Here is a 23,200-nt window from a genome sequence, read left to right on the forward strand (position 1 = left end):
ATTTCCTTTTCAGGAAGAGCAGGCTTCCAAAAGACAGCCGAAAACAAGACAAAACCAAATAGAATAAGACAAGGCAACCCAGTAGGAGATTCTCAAGAGCAGGCAAAAGAATTCCACAAAATGCCAAGCTAACAGCTATAAATTATGTAGAGGACCTGGTGCAGACCCATGCAGGCCCTGTGCTTACTGTTTCAGTCTCTGTGAGCCCATGTGAAGCTCTGCTTAGTTGATTTGGTGGCTTTGTCTTGGTGTCCTCCATCCCACAGCCTTTCCTCCCCCTTTTACATGGGGTTTTCATCTCTAAGGGGAGAGACCTCCAGTTTAGACTGACTCTGTAAAATGTGTGGCTGTGGTTGTCTGCACCCACTGCCATCTACTTCCAGAGGGAGTCTCTGTGATGATGATGGGATAAGGTACCAGTCTAGAGTATAACAGAATATCATTAGGAATCATTTCATAGGTTTTTTTTTAAAGACCAATCGTGTTTGGTCCTACCCTAGGTCTCTGTAGTGTTGGACATGGGTTCCCTCTTGTGGCATGGGCCTTAAGTTGGACTAGCCATTGGTTGGCTACTCCCACATGCTCAGCACAACCATTTCCCCAGCACATCCTGCAAGCAGGACATATTTTAGGTGGGGAGATTTGTGGCTGATTTGGTGTCCAGAGTACCTTGTATCAAAGAGACTGTAACATAAGGGGAAAGGCTCCAAGCCTGCATCAGCTCAACCTCTCAATGTTCAGAGATCTGAATGGAAGTTGTCCTCAGCAATGGGGCTCAGCTATCCCTTTTCAGAGGGCGACCTTCTATTCTAGCATCAGCCTGGGTTTAGGGATCTCCAGGACCTCCTCGGCCAACAACTCAACTGAATGTAACCCAGTCTTGCCTGCCTACCAAAGTTCAGACTTCATATCCTCCATTACTAAGATTCCTCACTAGGTTCATTCTCATAGATTCCAGGAAGTTTCCACTGCACTAGGTTTCCACACCACATTGTAAATGCTTTCCAATTGCAGCTGTCTCTCACCGCCCAAATTCTCCCTCTCCCTCTCCCTCTCCATCTGGTCACTCTAGTCCCATCTCCCCAGCTTCACCTATTTCTGTTCAGTTTCTCCCTCCTAGGGAGATCCATTTTCTTTCCTCCTGTATCCATCCCTCTTTACCTAACCTCTGGGTCTGGGAATTATAGCTTTGACTATCATTTACTTAACAGCTAGTATCCACTTATAAGTGAATAAACACTGTATTTGTGTTTCTGGGTCTGGGTTACCTCAGGATTTTTTTTAACCTCTGAGTAATACTCCATTGTGTAAATGTACCCCGTTCTCTTTATTCAGTTGAGGGACATCTAGGTTGTTTTCAGTTTCTATTGTGAATAAAGCCACAAGGAATATAGTCGATCAAGTCTCCTTGTGGTAGGATAGAACATCCTTTGGTATATATAGATTCAACTTAGTCTCTATCAAAATGCCAACACAGTTCTTTACAGACTTTGAAAGGTTAGTTCTTAACTTCATATGGAACAACAAAAAACCTAGGATAGCCAAAACAATCCTGAATAAAAAAGGAATTGCTTGAGATATCACCATCCCTGATTGCAAGTTGTACTACAGAGCTATAGTAATTAAAAACTGCATGGGATTGGCATAAAAACAGGCATGCTGATCAATGGAATCGGATCAAAGGTCCAGATGTAAGTCCACATACCAATACCTTTTTGCTAAAGAAGCCAGAAACACAGACTGTAATAAAGAAAGCATCTTCAACAAGTGATGCTGGTTAAACTGGATGTCTACATGCAAATAAGTATCTCCCTGCAGAAATTTCAAGTCCAGGTGGATCAGAGACCTCGACATAAAACCGATATACTGATCCTAACAAGAGAAAGTAGTAAAGCCCATGTGTTATCAGTTGAACTAATTTGTTACTATTCTATTAATACTGCTTCAAACATTACTAGTAATTTCTTTAAAGGGAACACATTCAATTGGGTTATCCTTTGCATTTTTATGTTGCATTATGCTATGACACAACACGATAAGACACGGTTTGCTTGTGCATCCCAGATAGATCTTGCACTTGCGTGGTCATTCTGCCTCATTCCCGTGCTGGGATTTCAGGTGTGTGCCACCATGCGTTGTTGTTGTTGTTGTTTTCCTGGTACTAGTATTTCCCATGAATTTCAATGGAAAAGCAAAACTTACTGAAGACATTTTGAAATAATCATAAATTGTTTTCTTGTATAGATTATTTAAATATGTATGACATCTGACTTGAGTGTTTAGAAACTTTTCTTGTTAAATACTTAATAGACAAAATCAGAATTATTAAAAGTTTTATTTCCAAGTGAATTTTATTATGTCTTTCTTAGTGGGGAATTTAGACAAAAACTTTTTGTTCTTTTCAAATACAGTGAGCTTAAATCCTGCCTGGAAAGAACTTGTGGCACAGAGACCACCTTCCGGCCTTATATCCGGGGCACTCCTCTTTTCCGTCTTGTCTCAGATTATCATCAGTGTTGGATTTCAGTCACTGGGTTTTTTCTGGGTCAAGCAGTATAAAGTGTGTGATCCATATTCAGAGTAAGTTGGTCAATCTACCATATGAATATAAAAAGATGAGTCTTGAAATATGCATAGAATTTGCATGCAGCTTTCTTTAAACACCTAAATACTTTTTGTCATGGTAACATCTGTCTTTAGGAGAGAATGTCTTAATGTTCTGTTAGTCAGTACCAAAGACCAGGTTATTAAGAAAAGAAGCTTATTTTACATCCTGACTGAGAAATTATATGTGCTAATCTTTTTTGACGGTGGTGTTTCCTAGGCAGTACCAGACAACACAAATGAGAGACCTACTTAAACTGGGTTTCATAACAGACCTATTCTGATACGCCCCATTTATCTGTTAATTACATGAATGAATTAATCTACTCATAGGGGCAAAGCCCTAATCAGTCAGTCTCTGCTTTTAGTGTCTCAGTGGGGATTAAATTTGAGTATAGACTTTAGAGGGAGCCATACTAAGACCATAGCAGAAAGTGTACAGGTAAAGAAAGTTCTTCTCATTATCTAGATGTGACCTTAGAATCACTTGATTAATTTGTTTCCGATACTTGTTTATCTGTATAATGAGAAAATTGCATCAATGTCCAGGAGACATAGTGTCTTGCTTGCAGCTTTGCTACCCCAAGTTGAAGAAACACATATTTATTTATTTTTAAATTTCTGAAAAGAATATTAGGTGTTTATTTATAAAGTGCTTTACTGTTCACAAACTGATGACTTAATAAATTTGAATAATAATTTTCTTTATTGAGATTACTATTAAAATTTTTAGAAAATTATAAATTTTACTGTTTTAAGTATATAAGCATTGCCCATGAAAAGGAATGGGCAAAATTGTCTTGAATCTTTCCAGAATCTATTTAGCTGTGTTAGTTGTAGTAACATTACTAATTGTGTATTGTATGCCTGACAGTACACAATGAGAGTGATTCATAACTAGAAAACACTGAATATTATTTTGGTGGCAGCGCATGATCAGGCATCAGCACAATTCTTTCTACTTAGTCCTTACGGCATAATCCCAGAGAAGTGTGAATCCCTGGTGAAAAGTGGTATCTATTAAATAAGGTACTATATCCCAGTTATCATGGGATAGTGCTAGAAGTGGTAGCACTAAGGATAGACCTGTGACCTGTTTACATTCACTATGCTGAAATTCCAAAAGTTAAAAAGAAATGGTTGATTAGAGTTTTGATTGGAATGTCTACCTAAAGGGAAAGAAAATTTTACTGCCTTCACTCTGTGTTACTGCTATTGCATCTTTTGCCATAAATAGCATCTTTCTTGTTTGTATTGTAGTGATTTAAGGCATCTAAATTAACACTGGCCTCTTGGGGAAATGCTGCTGTGTTCCTAATAGGATCTTTGTGTGTTTCAGTGTTTGTAATACGACAAGAAGCGCATGTTGGAACTCATCACATTTGTACAACGGAACTGAACTTGATACGTGTAAAATACAAAATTATGAAAATACCACAGTGTTTTTTATCTCCAGTTTTCAGTACCTCACAGTAGCAGTTGCCTTTTCAAAAGGAAAACCATTCAGGCAGCCTTGCTACAAGAATTGTAAGTGTGACATGATGATCCTACTTAGCTACAGCTACACCCTGTCTCAAAAATAAAATTTAAAAAAAAATGAAGAATTTTAACTGGTAAATCCTTAATAGAGAAGATGTCAATGCTTTTAATGTTTACTGTCTTGTTCTCACTTTCACGAGCATTCCCTGGATGTCCTGGAATTCAATTTGTAGACCAGGCTGGCCTTGAACTCACTGAGATCCGCCAGCCTCTGCCTCCTAAGTGTTGGGATTAAAGGTGTGTGCCATTACTGCCCAACTGAATTCCTAATTTTCATTTTGCTTCCCACTGCAAAGGTGCTTAAACAAGACCTTTTGTTTATATATAACTTTAGTCTGTAAAAACTAAAGTTCATGTACTAACAGGTAAACATTTGGGTGGCAGTTGGTTTAGAGGAAAGGAGTGGAGGTAAACCTAGGGACTCTCACCACAAGCTAGGTAGGTACTATACCATTGCACGATATCCTCAACTCTTTTCACTGTTTGTCTGTTTCTAAGGTAAGGTGCATAACTAAGATTACCCTGAGCTTCTGATTCTCCTGCTTCCCCTTCTTGAGTGCTATGATTGCAGGTGTTTGCTACCACACCCAGTTTATGTAGCATTAGGGGTCCTACCCTGGGTGCATGCTGGGTAGCCATTCTTCCATCTGAGCTGCATCCCTAGTCCTTAATTTTTTCATTATTATTAATATTGTATGTGGAGTATAGAGGACAACTTTGTAGAGACAGCTTTCTCTTTCCACCTTTTTTACATGGGTATTATAGACCATTCAGGGCTTGTATGGCAAGTGCCTTTACCTGCTGGGCCATCTCATCAGTCTTACTAAGTTTTCTTGGCAGATTTTGTACTTTAATTCCCCTGCCCCATTCTCTTGAATGCTAAGATTGCAGGTGCAGTTCACTGTCCAGAGCCAGTGGCTTTCCTTTTATTTGTTTCTGTCTTGTTTTTTCTTTTTAGTTATAAAGAAAATTGGCCCTCAGGTTGTTTTCCCCATTAGGCAAATTAACTGTATTGATCTAAGGAAATATATTCTACCCTATCTGTACTTTGCTGAGAAAGAGATAGATACCTAGATTGAGTCATTTCATGCAGGGAAAATTGTAGCCAGAGCTACACAGACATAAACTCTGTGTTGAACACCCCCACCCTCCCCAAGTATATGTTACATGATTTGGAAAACTTCAAATTTATCTTCTCATTTAGCTTCCAATTGATGTGAATAAATGATAACCACTTTATTGTTGACAATGGCATGGATTTCTTTTAAATGTTCTAAAATATTTCGACAGAATCATAAGAACTACATTTTCTGTAAACTTATACAATGGAATGTATGGAGGAACCAATATAGTTGGCCATATACATTCTAGTTTTCTTTCACCTGTTTACCTGTCAGTGACCTGTGTTGCCATTGGAATTCTTAAAATATTTCTTTGCTAGGTCTATTGAATTGTTCTGGATTAATCAATGTAATACATTATACTGTTGTTGCTGTTATTAATATCAGTCTTAGTGTTGGAAGTATCCTCTCCTGAGTGGTATTCCCTCTCTGATTTATTTTCACTTTAAAATAAAACCTACTTTCAGTCTAGCTACACATTTTCAAACTTAGTGCAGTTATATGTTTGCTATTGTGTTTGGTCATGCTTCCATTTCATGATGATGTATACTTAACTCTTAACTGTCATTTCTCACTACATTGCTTTGTTTGAGGCAGGGTCTTATGTAGCTGAGGGGGACATTGAACATCTAATCTTCCACCACCCAGGATATTGTAGGTGTGAACCACCATGCCTGGCAGTTTCAGCTTCTGTTATAGTTGATCCTTGTAGGTTTTGTTTATAAAGTTCATCCCTTGTCTTTGTCTGTGAAGATGTTAATATTGAACTGTTGGCATCTCCTGTTCAGAGTCTGTCTATATTTTTCTTGTTTAGTTGTCATGCCTTAATTGGTGGGAATAATAATAGTTCAGATAATTTAGCCCTACAAGATAAGATAACTGAGGAGAGGAAAAGGAATAGATACCTAACACAGAAGGTAGCAGTTACTGTTTGGGAAAGAAACAGGACCAAGAAGCAGCAAGAGAAGTGTGTATTGTAGACAAACCTTGGGTGGGTGTGTCTGTTTGCTTTCTATACTATTTTGAGGATCTAGAGGGAATAGGCAGGAAATCCTTTTCTGTCAAAAAGATTTGTGCTACAGTAAGCTGGGATATGATTACTTAGTTTTACGTATCATTTTTCCTTTGGAAAACATTGAGATGGTGTCTTGCTGTCCAGTCTAGGCTAGCCCCAGTCTTTTTGGCCTTGAACTGGTGCTGGTCCTGTTCCAGTCTCCTAAATCTTCGAATTGTAGACATATGCCACCAAACTTAATTTTACAAGGTCATCCTTGAATTACTGATCTTCCCATCCCACCTCCTGAGTACTGGGATTACAGGAATGTTCCATGGCCTGCTCTTTTTTACATTTTTGAGTATTTAAAAAATATCTACTTTAAAAAAATACCTTTGTTACAACAATATATCCCCATTTTAGGCAAAGTGATTTGACTTTTAACTCAGTTTTTAACTTAACCATTTTGCACCCCCACCCCACCCCCCAATGATCAGCAACATGTAACTTCCTCTGACACTTGTCTCTAATGAAGAGCATTTGCACTTTAACAGGGACGCTAAATGCCCACTTACTGACAATCCTCAGAGGACCCAGAAACTGAGAGTAAGCTACTAGACATTCCTACCTCCCTCAACAGAATACTTTATTTTCTATTCTTTGTTGAAGTCTTAAATGATTTTTAAAAAATCATTACATAAAGCCGTGCACCATCTACCTTTTTTGAATAGTACTTAAGACTTATTTTTATATATGTATGGGTGTCTCTGTTTCTCTCTGTTATTTCCATGTACCTGTATGCAGTGCTCACAGAGGCCAGAAAAGGGCATTAGATTCTCTGGAACTAGAGTTACATGTAGTTGTGAGCTACCAGATGTGGTTGTTAGGAACAGAACTTGTATCATCTGGAAGAGCAGCAAGAGCTCAACTGCCAAGCATTACCCAACTCAACTCAGAGTAGCTTTTTTTTTTTTTTTTTTTTTTTTTTTTCCTATCTCCAGGGTAGTGAAGTTAACTTTTTCCTCTCATGGTAATCTTGACAGATTTTTAGAAGTTAGATCTGGGGGTGGCTTGGCAACTTTTGAAAAACATGTTTAGGTAAATATAGCAAGTTTCTTAACTGAGGAATATATTTATCAGGAACACAATTATTAAATGCAGTAAGATTTCAAAAGAAATATGGGTGATGTGTTTATTGAATTGAAACTTATCCATAAATCCATCCATTCTGATTCATTGTTCTCCTGAGGTAGAGCTCATCTTGCAGGCCAGGCTGACCTCAAACTCAAGTCTGTGCCATCATACCTGCCTGTGACTGCCTCTTCTTTAATTCTGTCCTTTTCTCCCCATTTTACCTGTTTGTATTTGTGTGGTTCCAACCAGCACTTTTACCTACCACAAAAATTTTCAGATAGCTAACATGTCTTAATTTAGTTATACTTGTGCAATAGAATATTGTATTTCCATTTATAAAGTGTGGAATTGGGGCAGGGGAATCACTTGATCAGGGTCTCTCTATACATTCCTGGCTGACCCGGAACTCAGATCTTTCTGTATCTGGAGTGCTGGGATTGAAGCATGTGTGTATCTGACATACAACCTTAAGGTTGAAATGGATGAACTTTAGATGTCTCTAATGAATCTTTGGTGGGGTTGCAGAATGTCATATACTGTAGGAAATAAACAGCATATGCTTTTTATATTTCATCAGTTTAAGTAGAGGTGTTCAAACCAAATCTTGAAGTAATTGCATGCTTCTTGGTGTTTGACATCTTTTAATTAAAGGAAACACCTAATTTAATTGTTTACTCTCTTTTCCAGATTTTTTTGTTATATCTGTGATTATTTTGTATGTTTTCATATTATTCATCATGTTGCATCCAGTTGCCTCTGTTGACCAGGTTCTTGAGGTAAGGCTTAGCAGTTCATTTATTACTTGTGTCATTGTTGATAGTGACATTGTACTATGTGGAATGTAGACAGCTAAATGATACTTCTGATGTTTGATGCTGAAGAAAGATTAAACTACCTCATTTACTTTTCCTTGTATTGTTTCTTTCCCTTTGTCTACAATGTAGTTGTATTTACTAAAAGATGCTCTAAAAGAAAGAACATAACTAAAATAGATTTTATTGATTATACCTGATTCGTTCATTGGCACATCTTTTCCCATGTGTCTTCAGTAGTACCTCTGTCATCTCTTAGTTCTCCAAGTAAAATTTTGTGATTTTCATCCATCTAGCTGTGATGGACAACCAAGAACAATGCTTTATTTTATACCTGAGTTCTCTTTATCTTTTCCTGTGGTAATACCAGATTGTTCAAATTAGTATGACTTCGTAAAGAATCTTTATATATTTCAGAATAGCACTTCTACCTCAACATGATTGAGTCATCAAGGCCTTTTTGTCTATTTGGGAGTATTTCTTTCGAAATTTTAGGTTTGGCTTGTCAGGTACCAAGAAAGGCACTCTTGGAATTAGAGTTATACTGAGTTGCTTAATACAGAAACAATTAGTTCCTTTTCTCTGAGCACTGTCCATTTCTCATATATTGTATTAGGTATTTCTCCCATTGCTGTGGCATTAACTAATGTGCCATTTAAGAATGGGAGGACTTAGTTTGGTTCATGGCTGAAGGATATCTCCTGTCACGATGGGTAATAGGTGCTGGTTGGAGTGTGAGGCAGCTGGTCATGTTGCATCTATAGTCAGAAAGCAGAGATTCTCTGTATTGACTGATTTGCCCACTGCAAGGTTGAGAGCAGCATTAATCAATGGGAATATGCAAAGATTTAGAAGACACATAATCATTGAGCAAAAGCAACAGTAGTAGGTTCCCCCTAGGAGTTGTGACCTCCCAAGCTATGGAATCTTGACCAAGTTTGCAGCTACCAAATTGACCGTGAAGTCTGTCCAGTAGAGCAGCCCTGAAGTTTAGTCAGAGTAGTTACTTACTCCCAGAGCCTTTGTGCCACTGTATACTAGTACACACATCTTTACTTGCAGGTCCACTGCTAATGTCCAGACCAGTTCAGCTTGATTTCTCTGTACTCTAACCAAAGTGTGTTGTCTTTTCAGCAATAGAGTCTTACCGTCTAGCTGTGACGGACAACCAAGAACAATGGCAATAGCCTGTGTTTGGGGCATGGGTGGTATTCTAGGACAGCCCTGACTCATAATTTATAGGAAAATATCCCACACCTGACACTGATATTTTCGTGTAATAATTTATGTTTTCTAGTGGAAGTGTCGTTTACCCCTACATGATACATGATACTTCCATTAAAACTCAACTTTCTCTTAGATAGACAGACTCATTTTTATTTTGTAAGTTTAAGTGGTTTGTTTGCATGTATGTTGGTGCATTGCATGTATGCAGTGCCCACAGAGACCAGAAGAGGGAGTCAAATCAGCTAGAACTGGAGTCACAGATAGTTGGGAGCTGTTGTGTAGGTGCAGGAACTGAAGCTGAGTCCTCAGCTATCTCCAGTCCCTGTATACATATTTTAAACTAGCTTATAAAGAGATTTCCCTAAAGCTTTTTCCTTAGCTCATCCCCCTACTCCCTCTTTTTCCCCATCACCTGAAACCCTATTTAGCTGCTAATATTAATTACATGTGTACCTCTATCTCCATCTCCCTTAAGGCCTCTGTGTTGGCTTTTTCTAATTCCTCCACTTTCTCACCTCTCCTTGATCCATTCAGTTGGTGAAATTTTGCAGGGAGCTTTTTATTTGACTTATTTCCATTTCCAGCATTACAGATTAGTTGTTTTTTTTTTCGTATTTCCATCTGTGGAATTCCTCTTTAGAGCCTTGTGTTGCCTTCTCTCTGTTTCTTCATTCCGCAGCTTCTTTCCTTTGATTTCTTCACATATACTTAGCCCTTGTGCTCTCTGCCAGGGTTCCATAGGATTCCTTCTTACCAGATGCTGTTTACTGTGTAGGCTTGGTAATTTTTGGAAGAGTTGTGTTTCTTTTTCCTAGTTTCTTATGTTACTTCTTTGGAATTCTCATATGGAATTATTTCATTGCTAGGAATTTTACTTTTTCTTTTTTGGTGATACATTCTTTCAGTTGGAATGCTGATTGTGTTCAAGTGAGACTTGGATATGGTAGAGTTGAGGGTCGGTTCAAAAGGGGTTCCTGATAGTGGGCTCTGTTACTCCTTCTCTGAGGAGAATAGTAATCATCGCTGCTGAGCCTTATCTCTGTGGATGTGGTAACCAGCCAATTGACAGCAGTGGCTCCTTTGGCTTGAGTCTGTTGGAGAATAAACTACCACTGATAATATAGAAATCCTAGTATTTTTAGTTAGTGAGGTTAGGGTGAGAAGGAAGTAGTGTGGGTGAGGATAAGGATAAGATAAGTATGAGTTCAGCTTTGAAAAAAGAATCAGAGAAGAAGTCAAGATACTGTTAGGGCCCACGGATAGCAGACAAAATTGTTATGGCTGTAGAAGGTTGTAATTGAGATATAAAAAGAGGGGGGATTAAGGATGAAAAAGGAAAAGACATTGAAATAAGGGGTGAAGTATTTGAGATATAGGTGAAAGGTATAGCTTTAAAAAAAAAAGCCTTGTAGTAGACTGGATGAAGAAATATTCTTACCAGTCCCCAAACCTAACAGCAGTAAACAGACAAAAAGCAAAACCACCAAGAAACACATGCATGAGAATGGAGATTAATAGAAAGTGCTGTGTTGACTTGAAGGTGAAGCTCTCAAATCCCTGTAGCTCTCGGAGGCTCCACATTGGGGAAGGGGAATAGGAGCTGTTGCTCTCTGCAGTTGTGTGTGCAGCTTGCTTTTCAGTTCCTGTTTTTGTCAGGCTAGGCCCCCAAGCTATGGGTTGGTACCACCACGATTAAATCCTGCACCCCCCAGTCAGATCCTTTTTGAAAACATTCTCACAGACATAGTTAACAGTGAAAGATTGCTTTCAATAGCATAATTTTCTCCATGAGATGTTTTACACGTTTTTGTTAGAGTATTGCAGGATTGTTACATCAGGGGAACAAAAACCATATCTATTTACCAAGACAGGGATATCAAGACAGGAGTATTGCTTGCTCTCAGGAGTTTCAGATTACCCTAGACAACAAAGTGAGACTTTGTCTTAAAAAACAAAACAAAAAACAAAAAAACCAAACAAACAAGAAAAATCTGTAGTACAGACTTTTCCCTAGTTTTTTTTTTTAATAGTTTCAGCTGGGCGGTGGTGGCGCATGCCTTTAATCCCAGCACTCGGGTGGCAGAGGCAGGCGGATCTCTGTGAGTTCGAGGCCGGGCTGGATCGACAGCCTCCAAAACAATACAAAGAAACCCTGTCTCATAAAACCAAAAAATAAAATAAAGAAGCTCACTTTGGGGTTGAACTTGTTCAGGGGGTGAGAGTATTTGCTGGACCCAAGTTCAAATCCCAGAACCCACATAAAACATTGGATATGGTTGTGTGTGCTTCTAATCCCAGCACCAGAGACATATATTGGAGAGTAATAGAACAGGAAACTGACATCCTCCTTTGGTCTCCTGCGTATTTTGTGGGTTGTTTGTTTTGCTTTTTACCATTATTTGAGTTTCCCTTTTCTGAAAATTCTTATATCTTTACTTCAAGTTCATTGGCCCTAGTCTCTTTTGACCTTCTAGTATCTCTTGGAGTCTCCCCATCTCAAACCTTACTGTACTAGTAGTATGTTAATATGAATGAAGTACATTAGCTCAATTCACTCCTTGGCCTCTTACATAGTATTTTATGTACTATATTAGATACTCTGGTAACTGAAAGGATGCTTCAGGTGGTGTAGAGCAATCAGTTTAGTTGGATATGGTGGCATATGGGTGCAGTTCTAGCTGTTTGGGGGTAAGTAGGGGGAATTCACTTGAGATTTGACCAGCATTAAGTTAGTGTCTACTTCATTTAACTATGTGTGTGTCTAGAGGAATATGCATGCTGACTGGAGTCCCTGCAGAGGCCATATAAGGGCATTGAATCTCCTGGAGCTAGAGCTAATAGGGAGTTGTTAGCTGCCACCAGATCTGGATTCTAGGAAGCAAAGTTAGAGCCTTTGGAGGAAGCACATGCTCCTAACCACTGAACCATTGCTCCAACCTCGCTACCTTATTTTTGAAAGACAGACTTTTATTTTAAAAATACAGACTTGTTAGACATTTGTAAAACTGTGAATTAGAGCTCTCTTAAGATTTAATGTTGAGTTCAGTCCCTTTAAATTATGAGATAGTTTTTTTGTATGAAAAGGTGCATGCAGAGGCAGGAGGATCTCTGTGAGTTCGAGGCCAGCCTGGTCTACAAGAGCGAGTTCCAGGACAGCCTCCAAAGCCACAGAGAAACCCTGTCTCGAAAAACCAAAAAAAAAAAAAAAAAAAAGTGTATATAGGTACTATTGTAATAGAATTTCAGTAACTCAGATTTTTTTTGGAAACAAGGTCTGGGTATCACAGTCTGACTTTGAATCCACTTGGTAGTTGAGAGTTGCCTGAACTTAGGGTCTTTCTTTGTCTACCTCCCAGCTACTGGGATTACAGGCATGTGCTACAATGCCTGACTTCAGATACCATGATGTGATGTTATAATATCAATTAAGACTAACTAAAGTTTTTTGTCTTCTAGATTGTGTGTGTACCATACCAGTGGCGTATACATATGCTTATCATTGTTCTTATCAATGCCTTCGTGTCTATCACGGTCGAGGTAAGCACTCAGTTTTAGGATTCTTGGGTGATTTAAAGGTGGTGGTGGGGAGAACAGATAGTATTATTATACAGAAGCCCACACTCTCACTTTAGGCAAATTCATTGATCAGGCCTTTCTGTGGTTCTAGCAAAAGGTTTGAAGTTGCTTTCATGAATACAGGAGGCATTAGATAGTGAGATAGCAAAAAATGAGTGGTGTGTAGAAAGAGAAGTAGGTATCTAAGCTGCTCACAGAACCATCTGTCTTCCCTAACAGAAAGTGTACTAAAGAAAGAAAATAGCCTCTCTCACTGAGATTTCCTTTGGGTTAATTTCTCTAAAAGGAGCTAGTGAGTTCTCAGTGCTTCTCTTTCTACTAGTGAAAGAAACAAATTAAGACAGCAGATAAAGTTGTGATGTCTGAGGGCTTTTATTGTAAAGAATTTTAAAAGTATATGTTTATTTTAGAGATGATTTTAGATTGAGATATGATAGGAGCATGGATATTTGGGTCATTTCAGCTGCTACATAGAATGTGTATTTCTATTTAGGAGTCCTGGAAAGCACACTAAGACTGTCATAAGCATTCTTTCTCCTATTGTGCAGTTCATCTTTCAGATGTTGGTTTTATATTCTTGTAGAGGATGCTGATGAAATGTTTGTATAGATATGCAGATAGAATTAATATTAGATGTTAAGTGAAAATAACTCTTAAGAAAAAGACTATGAATCATCAGCATTGTTAATTTAGGAAAGCACTGGGGATTAGAACCCAATCTGCAGAAAATTGAGTCTTATTTTATCAAGAATTTTTATGATTTGCATTTGTTATGAGTTATTTATCCTTTTGAGGTTCGCCATATGAAAAGCAAATCATATTGCTATGATGTAGCATTGTGTGAATGTTATCAAATGTGCATGTTAAAAAGGAATGACATGGCATTTTTAATTCTTAACTCACTGGAATATCTCTCAGAGCTTCTTCCTTGACACGGTCCTTTGGAAAGTTGTGTTCAATCGAGACAAACAAGGAGAGTATCGTTCCACCACCACACAGCCACCGCAGGTTGGAATTGAGCAGTTACTGTTGATTCACGTACATACTGGCTTTCCCACTTGTGTACTGTTCTGTTACTCTGTGTGCAGCTTCAGCCACCTTTGTTGTACCTGGCATTTCTTTTTCTTTTTTGGTAAGAAGTCCTAGAAAACTCATAGCAAGCACTTAATGTGGGCTTCATAGTACTTTGGGGGATTTCATATAAGTCTTTTCCATTCCAATCCTCTGTGTGTGTGTGTATGTGCCCCTGTGAGTGTCTCAGTCTGTCTGTCTGTCTTACCCTCCAAGGTGAAAGTTAATTCTTTCTCCCCTGTCTCCCAAAAGGGTTTCTCAGTAGCCCTTGACATCCTGGAATCGCTCTGTATACCAGGCTGCCTTGAACTCGGAGATCTGCCTGCCTCTGCCTCCTGGGTGCTAGGGTTAAAGGCAAGTGCAGCCTCCACCTGACTGAGAATTGACTCTTTAATTTCTGCCTGCTTTATATTTTATGTGTTTAATTTTCACTAGTCCCATTAGAAGGCAAATGACAGTCATATAAACAAAGTTTTTTTGTTTCGTTTTTTCTTGGATCAGAATCAAGAGACACTTTTTGCTGATTTATTTCTGTGTTTTTGTTTTGACAATTGCTGTGCATTAATGTAATGTGAACTTTTACTTTCTCTGACTGATGCTTCTCATTGAGAAAATTATTTTCTCATTTCTGTGTAAGCAGTGGTAAGAGCTTTTAAAGGCAGTGAAATAGCCTCTGGCAAAAGGAAAGAGAAACCAATTAATAAATCTGTTACCTAGTATGAGGATGTTACAGTAGAGCCCTTGACAATGTACAGGTTAAATTTAGTCTGTAGACTGCTGTCATTCAATCAGAGCGCTATGAGAACTTTAGCATCTCACCTCGCCAAGAGTTTAAGTCTCAGCACATGAGAGGTGAAGGTAGAAGGATCAAATCATAGACAGTTCAAGGAATGTGTTGTGAAACGTTAGCCATCGCTCTTTATAACATGGCTGATGTGCTTTGCTTGTATGCGTTCAAGGATTGGTTGGCCTTCCTAATTTTAACCATTAACTCCTTTTGCCACCTTTTACCTAAATGGTGACTTCCTGGGTTTTGTGTTGGTAATTAAGCAGGCCTGAAATCCAAGTTTGATGCCAGGCTTGTTAAATCTAAGATTTAGAGTGCCACTTTGTGCTCTGTGCTGTATGGTGGAATAATGATGACATGCAATGTGACAGCATGAGTCTGAAGTCAACTCTAATTTCTTTTTCCTGAAAGCAGTGTGATGCCTGTTGTCACTAGTAGTGACCAGAAAGAATTGTGGGGCTCAGGTTCTTTATCTGAATCTCCTCTGTGATAATGACATAGCTATACTTTCTTTTGGTGACTTCACTATCATTGCATTATTTCAGAAGGTCAGACTGGCTCAGGTCACCCTTCTCATGTGAGATATTAGTATTAGAAAAGCACAGATCTAGGGAAACATACAAATTTTTACCTTCTCCAAAGAGATCTCTAACCTTGTCTAAATAAGAAGTGCAGGCATGTTCTAAAGGGAGTGTTTATTTGGTTATTTAGTCAAATGGGTCTTTTAAGTCCCCTATAAAATATTTGAATTAGAAATATTCCTTTTTTTGTTTTGTTTTGTTTTCAGAGACAGGGCTTCTCTGTGTAACCCTGACTGTCTTGCAACTCAATCAGAACTCAGAGATCTGTGTGCCTCTGCCTTCTGAGTGCTGGGACTAAGTACCACCCTGCCCAACTGAGAAGAAATCCCCAAATTTTTAATCACAATAAAGAATGAATATATATATATATACACACACACACACACACACACGATGTGTGTATGTGTGTGCACACGCGCACGTGCTTTGCTACTGTGTCTTTTGAAAATTCTAAATATTGGTTCTTAATTTTTAAAAATTTTTATTTCATGGTGAAGTTCAACCAAGTGTTCGCAAGAGAGAATAAAGATAACGGGGATAGCCTGTTCGTACAAAAATTCAGTATGTCCTGCAAATTGACCCATTCTGGATACTACTGGGTAGACAGGAATTTTGGCTTTAGTTCTATAGTTTTGTTTTGTTGTTGTTTTTTCGAGACGGGGTTTCTCTGTATTGTTTAGGAGGCTGTCCTGGAACTCGCTCTGTAGACCAGCTGGCCTCGAACTCACAGACATCCACCCACCTCTGTCTCCCGAGTGCTGGGATTAAAGACGTGCACCACCACCGCCTGGCTTAGTTCTATGGTTTTAAGAAGGCACTTTTTGGAGCTTTACTTTTAGAAAAAAAATACTGTTTTCTCTAGTGTAGTGTTTTGCCTCTAATCAGTGGCAACTCTGTCCAACTCTGTCCCTCTCCCAACAGGGAGCACTTCATAGACAATTTTGGTTATCAGAAATAAGGGAGAGAGGTTAGTGTCATGTAGAATGGGTAGAGGCCATTGGTACTGCTAGATAAATGTCCTGTGGTATGTAGACAGCTCTTGCCAAAGAGAATTGTGTCGCTCAGAGTATCACTCATGCTGAAGTAGAAAGTCCTGCAGAGGTGAGAAGGAAGTAAAGGTGGCTGGGGACACTAGCTTTACTCCAAGTCATGTGTGGGACTGTGATTCTGCTACAGTCCTTATTCTGCACTGCCTAACTGGTGCTGCTCGTTTTTACAAAGAAGCCCATGAGATCCCAGACTGCAGCTCCCCAACTTTATATTAGTCTTAGAGAAAGAACAACCCTTTTCTTTCTTTGCCATATTCAGGGGGCACTGCTGAGTTAGTTCAGAGCTGTAAGTTGCAACCTAGGCTCCATGCTAAGCTGAGGTGGTTGAATTTGAAAGTTATGAGGGAACTAAATCATGCTGTTGTGCACTGTGACCCTGTTGAGGTTATGTACCTCTTTTGTGAAAATCTAACTGTGAACTGTAGCCATTATGCAACTTAGAACTATTTGGAAATACTGTTTGAACTTACTTAGATTGCTAGTTTGGATTGTATTTGTTTTATATTGAGTATTGATGTTGAAGAAGATTTATGAAAACCACAATGCATGCCAAGCATGAAAAAGAATTCTTCCTAAATGACTGATGACCATAAAGAGCCAGGCATTAGCATGAGCAACTTAGAATGTCTCAGAAGCAAGATTGTGCCTGCAGATCTCTATAAACATTCTGTATGGTTTCCCTGTTGACCTGTGGTATTCTTGCTCTTGTCTTAGAGATTCTTACTTTGGGCATGTTAACCACTCCAAATTAACTAAATCCAAGGATCCAGTGTTCTCTTGCTTCAGGGACTGAAACTCTGTGTTGGAGAGATCCGAGTGCTCATTCTAAGCCCAATGATTACATACCCTTTGTGTTACACATTAATTGATTGTTTCCCCCTTTACCATCTTTCCTCTCCTGATTTCTCACTTTGCCCTGACTGTAGCCTTTGATTTTCTCTTCCAGTGAATTATGTTGTTTCTTTTTTTTTTTTAATTTGTATAATGCCAGCAGAGGGCACCAGATCTCATTCAAGGTGGTTGTGAGCCACCATGTGGTTGCCGGGAATTGAACTCAGGACCCCTGGAAGAACAGTCAGTGTTCTTAACCTCTGAGCCATCTCTCCAGCCCGAATTATGTTGTTTCAGACTGTGTGGTACATTTATGTGCAGTCTCACAAACTTTGTGTGTAGTACATTTTTGTTTGTCACATTTGGGGGAAATAAGGGTACAGGAACAAACATGTTTCTAATTATAGTGGAATAGGGAGAAATCTCAGGTGTTCTTGTGACTTGATGTAAAACGGAGTATACATTGTTTTAAACAGATGTGAATATATATCAACCATATATCCCAAAATGTTAAGAAATGTACAGTTATGACGCAAGTTCATGATTAGCTTGCCTTTGTTTCCACAGGTGTAGAACAGCGAGTTTATTGGGTGGGGGAGTCTTAAATTCCATTGCTCTTAGCTTTTCGCCTGTTATGCATCACCTTTCCACTCAAAAGTACTCATCTGCACAGATAAGCATGATATGTTTCTCTGTGATGCTTTAGCAACGCTGCTGTAAGTGACAGTGACAGCTTTCATATTTAGGAACAATGATCTTTTCCACAGTTGGATTGAAGAATCAAAGCACTAGGGAAGCAGCAAAATGTTGTAGTATAGTGTCATCTCAGATGACTGACTTGTGGTGCAGCTTCATTGGTAAGAAAAAGGCTAGCTGTTGCTTAGATCACCTGAGGGATCCTGTGCATGAATTCTTTTTTTAAGGAGAGTAATGTAATATTATTTCTGTAAATCCCATCTTGGGCTTTCCTTCTTTTGATGCAGGGTCTCACTGTATAACACTGGCTGACCTTGAACTCAGGATGTAGACCAGGCCAGCCTCAAACTTGTGAATTTGATGTTACAGGCAATTCTACCGTGCACAGTTAATAACTTTCATTGTGATGATAATAGAGGTTACTGAATGAATAATCTTCAAATTTTAGTTTTCCCTAGAATGCACTACAGCTTATCTATGAGTACAGTTTTGTCTTGAAATCCTTGGGAGCGATGCAGTTTAGTGCTTTACCTACATACTGGAGAAGAGAGGCAGGGTACAGATGTCAGTCTTAGTACAAGCGAGAGAAGCATGAGAGAACACTGGGAGTTACAGTTTCAGAGCTTTCATTTTGAAGTACTCTTAGTTCTTCCCACTGATTACTACTTGCCCTCATTGATTGATGGATCTATCTGTTGAGATAGGGGTTTCACTTTATAGCTTAACCTGGTCCCAAGCCTGCTACTCAGCTCAGGCTGGTGGTGAGCCCCAAAATTTCCTTCCTGCCTTGGCCTCCTCGGTGCTAGGATTACAGGCACTACACATACCTGGCTCCCATTGGCCAATTAAGAAGCATGTTTTAAGTATGCATTACAACACATTTGCCTTTCTTGGCTGTGGTACTTTGGTTGTTCATGTTAGAATGCTCATCTGTTGTACTTTCGTTTTGTAGGATTGCTTCCATTGAGGTTAGAGCTTAGTGTAGGCCGGGTCATTGTTGATTGGTAAAAGAACAATCTAGGATTTAAATTTTACTTGGGAGAAGCAATAACTAAAGTAATTTTGGGGCTGTTTTCAGAGGTGAACTATACAGTCATTTAGATTTGTTTCAAACTTTACTTGAAACTATAGAGTTTTATTTTGTTGAGTTTATTTTTCTCCAAGAACTTTGCCTTTCTGGTCTCCAAGGATTATTTAATCTAAGGTCATCAGTAACACGTTTGACCACAGCGGTTTCAATTTATTTTTATTTTGTATATTGGTGTTCTGGCCTGCATGTATGTCTGTACCATGTATGTGCAGTGTCTCTGGAGCACAGACGAGAGCTGGAACTGGAGTTATAGGTGGCTGTATGTGTGCTGGGAATTGAACCCAGGTCCTCTGAAAGAGCAGCTGAGCTGGTTCTCTTAACTACCAAGGGAAACATACTAGGTGAAAGCGATTTTGTATCAGTGAGACTATGATGTTACTTGTTTTTCAAACAGTCTTACGGTGTAGCTGTGTGAGTTGGGTTTTTATTGTGATAAATACCATGACCAAAAGTAACATGGGAGGAAAGGACTTATTTGGCTTATAGGTTTCAGTGTGTCATCAGGGGAAGCCAGTTCAGGAACTAAAGCAGGGGCTATGGAGGGACGAACATTGCTCAATCTGTTCCTAAATTGAAAGCTGACTTTTTGCATGAAATTCTCCTTAGTTATTTGTTGTATTCGGAAGTTGTTTCATACTGTTCTATGCTCAGTGCATGCTTTAAAAAATAAGCCCTTACTTTTTCTTTTCCTAGGAGTCAGTGGATCGGTGGGGAAAATGCTGCTTGTCCTGGGCCCTAAGCTGTAGAAAGAAGACACCAAAAGCTAAATACATGTACCTGGCACAGGAGCTCAAAGATGATCCTGAATGGCCACCTAAACCTCAGACAACGACGGAAGCCAAAACTGTAGTAAAGGAGAATGGATCATGTCAGATCAGCACCATAGCATAGCAGAGACTGCTTCTGCTGTGCTAGTGACAGTATTCAGGAGGATGTGCTCGGCTTCTGACGCTGTGTGTCATAATGGCACTATTTCAGTTTATAGCCCTCTCATAGTACAGTAGATTAAAAAACAAAACCAGTAAAATGGCATTTGCCTCACAGTTATTAACTATCAATCTGGCTAGATCTTCATGCAGTAACCTAAAAGTAATATATTGGGTGTGAAGAAAACTGTTTTAGATTTTAGCTTTTGTCACTAGTTTGCCTCTTTAAATTTAATTTTCACAATCCCTTATTAGCAAGTTCCTTTTATATATAGGCCCTAAAATTGGGATTGTTAAAATAATATGGTTGTTAATTATGATTAGCCTTTGGTGAAAACAGGTTTAAAGTCTGTTTTGATTACAGTGTTTCTCCCAAAGAATTCTATGTTAAACACACACCAGTTTCCTTTGACATGGAGATAGGAGTAAGTTTGTATGTTATTGTTGATAGAGCAACTCAGGTAATTTCCATTTCTGGTTTTCTATTCTCTGTGTAGACTGCCTGGGTGTCACTTTCTAGCCAGCAAGGTGCTTCACTGCTGTCTTGATGTCCTTCATAATGTTTGTGGGTCTCATACTGTGTCTCACATCAGCAATCTGGTTTGCTTTGTTAAATGATGAACTTTGTCATTAGAAAAGTTTATTTCTGAGCCAGGTCGTGGTGCAGGCTGTACTCCTTGCACAGGAGGCTGAGGCAGGATGATTGTTCTTAGTCCAAGGATAGCCTAGAGTAGATAGTAGAACTCTGTCTCAAAATACATATGTGCAGAAAGAGACTTATTTCTCTTGTTGGTAGATCTTATAACTCTTCATACCTGTTTGGTTTTCTTTGTGGATTTATATCATTTTAAATGCTTTTTGTCGTTGTCTTTTTTTAACCTAAAGGAATAGGATGATACTGTTTTATTTTTGTTGTTGGTGGTTTTGTTTTGTTTTTGAATTAGATATATGTCTTTGGATAATGAGGCTTAAAAGAATAATGAATATTGAATTTGGCTTTTACAAAGCAATGTGAACTTGAGTAGAGCTTGTTTTATGCCATTAGGTAGCACCAGATGGTCAGCACATAATCTGTTTTGTTACAAATGAACTTGAGAAAATATACACATTTATTGAGCCAAAAGAAATGTAGAAAGCATTTTTCACGCTTTTGTTTTATCTGATTAATGTTCAGTTCTCAAGTAACACTTCCACAATGCCTTCCTAGATAGACCCAGCAGCTTGGCAGTGCCCGCAGTTATGATAAACTTGGGAAGCTGGCATTGCTATAAAAATGGACCCTAAATTAGTGAAAGTGTGACATTTATTCTGTTTCCTTAAGGAACCACTCCTAGTTGTCATTGCTATCCCAATACATACTTACCAGTTTGCCAAATGTTACCCAGATTTGTAGAACCATTTCTTTCTTTTTATGTTGCAGAGACCTGAATAATGTTTGATAATTGTAGAAAAAAAGGTAAATTATTCTCAGGATCACTGTTAACTGCTATTGCCACTAGTGATTCCTACAAAATATGTAATCGAATTTTTCCAACAAAATGTATGATATTGCTATATGTTACATAAGAACAATTGTCCCATGAATGATTCTATGAAGCTATGCATCTTAGACCTCTTGCGCTGTGAATTAGCACTATTTTCTATTGTTACTCTCTGTTGTTTTATACTGTCCACGTTCATTTCAAATAATGCTCATGTTATTCTTTAGTGATTTTTCTGAATTGTTAAGTCTTATTCTTTGGTTTAAATGCTGAAGCCGATAAGTAATTGCTAACTGCAGCTTAGAAACCCAATATCAGTTGTATTTAACATCCTCAAGAGAATGATCATAACATGTTATTTTGACACATATCCCTTTTAATATTAGTGTTGGTATATATTATCTGTCCATATTGTTTGCAAAGGAACAAGGTTTTCTGTAGGTGAGAGAAAGCATTTGCAGGAAGTTAGATTTCAACATAGACAGGGTAGGTTATTCCAGTGAGGATGTTGTTTGAGGCATGTCTCAGTCCAGACATGGGTCCTACTTAGTGCCGTAGGTAGATGGACTCTTCTGTAGGTCACCATCACATAGAAATTTGGGTTCTGAATTTTACATTAAATTATTTGAGTATATACAGAACTAGCTTTTGAAATCTGTACATATGTTATTTTGATGTATTAAGATTGATAATATTGCTGATTTAAATTTTATTTATGCACATACTTAAAGGACAGAAATGTCTGGGAAAGTAATTGTTAAATAATGATATGTAACTTTTTAACTTTTTAAATAAATAAGATTTTTTAACATGGGTCTCCCTCAGGGTTGTTTAAAGTTGTTTTCCTCCCTCAAATATAAATATAGTGGTAACTGTTTTCTATCTTCTAGCACCAACTGCTGTAAAGCAATGCTGCAAATAATGCTTGGGTGAGAGCAGCGAAACCAACAACAAACCAATGCTTTTCTAAGTTTTACAAGCCTGAAATTCAAAAGCTTTCTAAATTGCACTTGCATTTAAGTAAACCCGTTACTCTTTTTTTCACTATTTATTTTGTTTCCCATGTTGATGAAAGTACCACACAGTTTCAAAGGCATGGTAAATAATATGTCATATATATATAATACATATATATATAAACCCCATTCCAGAATCAGCAAAAGCTCATACACAGTGAGGAGCAGCTTCAGGCTCTAGAGAGCATCAATTCACGCATGCAGTTTTGATGTGTCTAAGAAAGGGGTTTTCTATATTTATGGTGGGAGGTTACTGGGAACTTTTAACAAGATAGGATATTAACTTTTGTACAGTCGGGCATTTACACGTATTTTTAATGTATTACAATTTGGTAATTATGTGCACATGAAATTAATAAGCGTAACTTCCTGTTATGATTTGTGAATTCCCTAAGACTGTGGATTTTTTAAGTAACTTTATATATCAGAAATGATACCACATCTTTATATTTTTTAAATTGTATTGCTGCTCAAGAATGGTACCCTGTTGTCAAAAAGGTAGATATTCATAATTGTACATTCAGCATTGTAAATAACCTTATGAAATCTTTTTGATTGAAGCTATTCAGAATAAAAATTTTAATGAAATAAAATTTTCCTGGGTCTTTACATACTTGATTTTGGGGGGGGGTTATATAAATGCAGTTCTCAGGACTAATTAGTTT

At 38.3% G+C, this 23,200-nt stretch overlaps 1 protein-coding gene across 6 annotated transcripts in view; it reads left to right on the plus strand.

Annotated features, from left to right (window-relative positions):
- The window catches only part of Atp13a3 (ATPase 13A3), a 78,695-nt gene extending 55,567 nt beyond the window's left edge, over window positions 1-23,128 (plus strand). For 4 of the 6 annotated variants that reach the window (XM_040750984.1, XM_040750983.1, XM_040750987.1 and 1 more), the window contains 6 exons: window positions 2,412-2,580; window positions 3,944-4,131; window positions 8,080-8,168; window positions 12,888-12,968; window positions 13,926-14,015; window positions 19,806-23,128. In XM_040750984.1, coding sequence (XP_040606918.1) covers window positions 2,412-2,580; window positions 3,944-4,131; window positions 8,080-8,168; window positions 12,888-12,968; window positions 13,926-14,015; window positions 19,806-20,003 — 815 coding nt within the window. In that variant the 3' untranslated portion in view covers window positions 20,004-23,128. Of the gene's footprint in view, window positions 1-2,411; window positions 2,581-3,943; window positions 4,132-8,079; window positions 8,169-12,887; window positions 12,969-13,925; window positions 14,140-19,805 lie in introns of all 6 variants that reach the window. The other 2 variants (XM_040750986.1, XM_040750988.1) reach the window with 2 other exon arrangements.
- The last annotated feature ends 72 nt before the right edge of the window (window positions 23,129-23,200 follow it).

This window comes from Mesocricetus auratus, unplaced genomic scaffold (genome assembly GCF_017639785.1).
Source record: "Mesocricetus auratus isolate SY011 unplaced genomic scaffold, BCM_Maur_2.0 Super-Scaffold_100008, whole genome shotgun sequence".
Lineage (NCBI taxonomy): Eukaryota > Metazoa > Chordata > Mammalia > Rodentia > Cricetidae > Mesocricetus > Mesocricetus auratus.